Source organism: Hippoglossus hippoglossus, chromosome 15, assembly GCF_009819705.1.
Source record: "Hippoglossus hippoglossus isolate fHipHip1 chromosome 15, fHipHip1.pri, whole genome shotgun sequence".
NCBI classification, from domain to species: Eukaryota; Metazoa; Chordata; class Actinopteri; order Pleuronectiformes; family Pleuronectidae; genus Hippoglossus; species Hippoglossus hippoglossus.
The window spans coordinates 19,829,323-19,834,921 of NC_047165.1; the positions used below are offsets into that span (position 1 = coordinate 19,829,323).

At 45.5% G+C, this 5,599-nt stretch overlaps 2 protein-coding genes across 2 annotated transcripts; both read right to left on the reverse strand.

Annotated features, from left to right (window-relative positions):
• Positions 1-353: 353 nt before the first annotated feature.
• Positions 354-1,300, reverse strand: vent (ventral expressed homeobox). Its single transcript, XM_034608590.1, has 3 exons — positions 1,109-1,300; positions 799-998; positions 354-563 (listed from the first exon to the last, which is right to left on the reverse strand). The coding sequence occupies exons 1-3, from the start codon at positions 1,254-1,256 to the stop codon at positions 366-368; spliced, it is 546 nt and encodes a 181-aa protein (XP_034464481.1). The 5' UTR covers positions 1,257-1,300; the 3' UTR covers positions 354-365.
• A 1,933-nt stretch (positions 1,301-3,233) lies between these two features.
• vox (ventral homeobox) lies at positions 3,234-4,981 on the reverse strand. Its single transcript, XM_034608437.1, has 3 exons — positions 4,112-4,981; positions 3,782-4,014; positions 3,234-3,671 (listed from the first exon to the last, which is right to left on the reverse strand). Exons 1-3 carry the CDS (start codon positions 4,353-4,355, stop codon positions 3,414-3,416), a joined length of 735 nt encoding a protein of 244 aa, XP_034464328.1. The 5' UTR covers positions 4,356-4,981; the 3' UTR covers positions 3,234-3,413.
• Positions 4,982-5,599: the final 618 nt, after the last annotated feature.

Here is a 5,599-nt window from a genome sequence, read left to right on the forward strand (position 1 = left end):
GTGACATAAAACATAAACTTTGCACTAAATACATTTACTTTCTTCTAGTAATACATATACAATACATACAAATTACAACAATATATAACTGCAGTGCTTCAAACATATTAAAACCCCTCTTTTAGAGAGAGCAATGGAGAAATATCTAGATTCTAGACAGGAATTATAAATGTGTGTGTGTGTGTGTGTACTTGTATATTTTGAGGACCATTTTGAGCATAGACCTGACGGAGTGAGGACATTTGTGTAAAGTGACTGGTCATCACTTTTTCAAAGGGTTGTTTGAGGGTTAAGATTTGGTTTTGGGGTTGATGTAAGGGTTCGTGTGTGTGTGTGTGTGTGTGTGTGTGTGTGTGTGTGTGTGTTCAGTAGTAGTGTGAAGGCAGGACCGCAGGGTACAGATGGGGGTAGAAGCCTGAGGCAGCGGGGAGCTGTCCGCCCAGACCGTGGTGCTGAAACAGCAGAGGAGGCAGCAGAGCCGCGGGCACCGAGAGAAACGCGGGGTGCACGTCCTGAACTTCCCGTTTCAACTTCATCCTCCTGTTCTGGAACCACGTTTTCACCTGGAAAACACAAACACAGACATCAACTAATGATCGAATTAAATCATAATGTTTTTACTGTGTTTAGAAGCACACAGGGGAGCTCATATCTGCTGTAAAGGGCCTTTAAACAGCGTAATAATATCAAACCCATTCTTCATATTAACTATTGTTCGCCTTGCTGTTACTTTTTGGGGACCTCTGTAATATCTCCAGACGCCCCTGGGACCCATTAGAACCACAGCTTAAAACCCACCTGAGTTTCGGAGAGGTTGAGCTTCTCAGCAAACTTTCTCCTCTGTGTAGCACCCAGGTATTTGTGCTTGCTGAAAGCCTCCTCCAGTTTGTTGATTTGCTCGGAGGTGAACTTGGTCCTCATCCGTCTCTGCTGGCTGGTTTCCTCCTCGCTGTCATCCGCCACCTCGCTCTCGGAGCCCGAGGTGTAGCCACAACTATCTGGAAGGAAGAGAAGGGCGTTAAAGGCATTCTGTGAGGATCGTTACCTGCACTAATAAAAGGAGTGGAGGGGTAACTCTTGATCTCAGCTTATTTAAAAGTGAACTTACTGTTTGGTGAGCTGGGAGAGCACTGGCTTCTTGTTCCCCTTGCCTCTGTTTCCGTATGGGGCTGTGAATAAAGTGCAGCACTCTTCACATGCAGATCTCTCTCCTCATAAAAACTTCTGGAAAGCCACTCCACCGAGAAGTTTGCCATGATGCATCCGAGCGCTGATCTCAGATGTGCGCGGGGTCAGCGGTGGCTGTCCCCTGGGTGTCGCTAAAAAGGAGGGGCACACTTCTTTATTTGCATATGCAAAGGGTTCTCAGCGGAACGATAGAAACTTGATGGTGGCTGTAATTGAAGTTAATAGAGGTTGGGGTTGTGGGTTTTCTCACGTTCATGGCTGGCTGGGATTCTGCGGCGCCAGTAAGTCTGAGTATCAGATACCTGGCATCTCCCAGACTTAAAGATCTCTGCATAAAGTGAATCAGGGCCACATCCGCCACTGAATACAAGAGGGTCGACTATATTCTCAGACATGCAGCCCAGATAAAGAACTGGTAATGTCATAGGCTCCAGATCCCACTGTGCCACAATGGTAAAACGAATTAATAATTACATTTTCGATATCAGAACTCAATTAAATGTGTCAGTCAATTGTATCTGTATAGCGCCAAATCACAACATGCATTATCTCAAGGCACTTTACATCGTAAGGTCGATACCTTACTAAACAGTTCACATGACGGTCCACCTCAAGTCAAACGGTGGAGTTTGGGTTGAATGAAAAAAAGAATGGGGGCGAGAGGAGAAACGTATGAAAAAGAGGAGAGCGACCAGAAACAGTTTTGTGACCGTCATATTAAAGCTCTGCTAGACTGATTGTCATCGTAAAAAAACACAAGATTGATATTTATAGATGTAGATGTGTTATTAATGATAGCAGCGCCAGTTAATTTAACAGTAACAATAATAACAATGTAAGTGTAAGACATTCACCAAATATCTCTGAACCCTAAAAGGTCTCAGGTATTGTGACATCCTGGCTCCCGTGGTTAAGGTGGAGATGTTTCCAGGCTGTCAGATGAACCTCTGGAGACGCAGACCGAAGCGCCCAGCTGTCTGCGCATCGGGCAGCCCGGTGATGAGCTCTTTGTTATGGTGGGACCGTGTGGGTGTGACCGTGTAAGTCACGGAGAGTGAGAAAGTTCCTTTTGATCTTCCGTGGCTTATTTGAATGAGACATTTGCGGATGGGCGCGATGGGTGCCTGCGCAAGCGATACTTCAAACTGCATTGCCGTCAACCAAACCTAATACAAATATATTTATAATCTAAAGCGAAACATATTGTGAGTTTTGTTGATTTATGTTGCTTGCATCCGGTTAAATGTAATAATGCCCTATAGCTCAAATAACACATAACTTCTATTTAACACAATTATTTACGCATCTCCATTTCTGACCTTTTTCTCCTTATCTTAAAGTTGTCACGAATCCAGTCTGCTATCAACAAATCCCATCACATAATCACGCAGGTTCTAACCTGAGGCCTCGGACACTTCAAAAAAAACCTGCAGAGATCAGACTCGCCGGCCACACAAAACCCCAGACTCTCTGGAGCCGGGCCGGCGGGACTCCCGTGGATCAGTGTAAACTCATCAATGGGCTGCTTAATTAGGACTAATTGTTGGACCATGATCTCCCCGTTAACTGCGCGTTTGAAGTGCAGAGGTGAGGACAAACAAGGCCTGTGAAAGAGAGAGCATCTGGGCATAGTCTTTGTTGACAGGAGAAGGAAAACTCCCACCACAGTGACTGTGATACCGTCTAATCTTGAACAATTCTGAAAAAAATAAAGTGCTTTATCTGCTTAATCCACTGCCTATACGTTGACTATCTTTGGTGATTTCATCTGACTTGTTTATATTGCTTCGTTTGATTTGGCTTTAACTTCGCATCTTCTAGATATGAGAGGATCAAATCAGGAGATCCACACAATGAGCTGCGATAACAGCCTTTGGTCTAAATGGACAGCTGCCATCTTTATCAGATCTTTCTTCCCCTCCCTTCTGAAGACGAGACAGGATGATCTATTCATGTTGAGCTAATCCTACAATACAGATCAGCTGATATCTTTAAGCAGTAATAGCTGTAATGATGACAAAGAAATACAGAGTCCAGTGCTGCGGTATAGAAGATAGACTTTATTTAAAGATAAATAGACTTTTCTGTGAATCATATACAATTTCTATATCAAATATAATAAAGATAAACACACACACACACATTAAATAAAAACAACTCTGGATTGCACTCTTTTTTGATTCTAAGTGTTTCAGGTGGGAAAAGTCTCAGTAGTTTTCGGGTCCTCAGTAGAAATGGGGATTGTGGATCATGAGGTGATGATGAGGAGGGGGGTGTTGGGGCATCGGCTGCTGGAGGACCATCTGGCGAGGGAGCGGGTAGAAGGCCGGGCCGGCAGGGGGGTAGCGGGGACGCTGTCCGGTCAGGCCGTGGTACTGGGCCGGGGGCAGCGACTGGAACATAACCGGGGACACTTGGGGAGCGAGGAAGTCCTGCACCTCCCGCTTCAGCTTCATCCTCCTGTTCTGAAACCACGTCCTCACCTGGAGCGAACAAAACAAAGTTAGCATCCAAATCAATGCGCAATGCACGGCTCACATATTAAACGTTATGCACGATCTACACATCGCACGTGTTTGCAACCGCGTCTCACCTGAGTTTCTGTGAGGTTCAGCTTCCGCGCAGTCTTCACTCTCTCTCCAGCGTCCAGGTACTTGTGCTTGTTGAAGACCTTTTCCAGTTTGCTGATCTGCTCCTGGCTGAACTTTGTGCGCATCCGGCGCTGAGGTCCGTCTTTCTCCGCCTCGCTTCCCTCGTCCACGGAGAGACACTCTGAAGAAGCTGCTTCGCTCTCATACCCAGACGAGTAGCCGCTGATTTCTGAAACTGGAGGAAGAAAGGAAAAAGTGTGGTTACAAACACTGCTCGTGCGCCATGGATGAACGCATCACTGGTTCGACGTGACGAGTTGGGTGCTACTTACTTGGTGAGGAGCAGTTTGATGAATGGTCGGGTGAGCTCAGAGGCCTGTTGATATCCACTGGCTCCATATGTTCCACGGGTCTGGAGGGTTTGGGTTTCGGCTGCAGGTAACCTTTGCCAAAAGTCGGGGGACGCGGCTGCACCACGCAGGGGATGTGGGGTCTGCAGGTCAGCGCGGTATCCTCAGTGGGCGCCGTGTTGCTGTGGCTCTGGGCCAGCCAGTCCACGGAAAAGTATTTGACCATGTTGTCAGTGCTGCTCAGTGACCTGTGAGTCCGCCTAATGTGAGAGGGAGTGTGTGTGAGCAGCTCCTGTCCACAGGCAGCTTTTATAGGGGCCCTGCGCTCGGCGTCATTTGCATGTGTGGGGGGCCCTTGTTAACGCCCGATCGATCCCGATGATTAGAGGTTAATGGCTCGTTATTGAAGTCTTTACATATCCTGTGAGTGTGTGAAGTCCTGGCGCCGGCGAGTCTGTGAGAGTCCTGAGCTCATACATTTGTCCGCCCCACTGAAACTGAGGGGGGGCCTGCAGAAACAGCTGTATGCAGCTGCACGGAGCGAATACTCACATGCTGCTGCTTACACAGGAAAACAGTCCGGATGACCAGATTTATTAGGCCTGGCTCCGTTATTTCAAACTATCTTTCACATGTTGTAATTCGATCCAACTATTGTTACATGGGCTGGATTAAGAGATGAATAATGAACAGTTCATGCTTTGAAGTGTTGTGCTCCATCTGGATCCTGAGGAAATATTTGTCCTTAAATATTCTCTCTGCTCACTTCTCTGATAGGTTGTGGCATATTGGCCCCTTTCTCATATGATTATCACTTTGTATCTGAGGTCTGGGACAATTTTGAGAAAATAAATCAGTCTGGCACAGGGATGCACAATGAATGGAGGAATTACAAAACAGCCATTTGTCTGTCCTTCGCATCCTCTGGTAAAACATAACTTAGCGAATTAATTACTTTTAATCACAATTGCAGTGGATGTGATCATACTTTCCAAATCAACAGTATATATAAATCAGTTTAAATGACATTCACAGCTTTTTACGCGTTGTGAACGCCTCGTGATCCAGTGACAATAACAAGGGCTATTCTGCATGGTGGTTAAAGGCTTCTTTCAGTCACATCAATTTGAATCCTTTACTTCTTTTTTTTTTAAACTAAAAGTGTAATCCAGTACTAATAATTGGGTATTTTACACTGATATGGTTTCTAGTTTCGTTCAAATGATCATTGGTGACCGAACTAAAAGTCAGTCTTGTGTTGGCTCCTAAAACTAATGAAAATGTAGTTTCTCATCATAGAGCTGTCATATGGATTGTGGTTATGGCTGATTAATTGGGATACATGTTTGATAAACTGTCATGATGTCAACAATAAGTCGATTACAGACATTTCCCAGTGAACCAAATGAGAGGGGGCTGTACGAAGGTAACTGCTTGTGCGCGTAAAATCCCAAGTTTAGTGCCATTTAT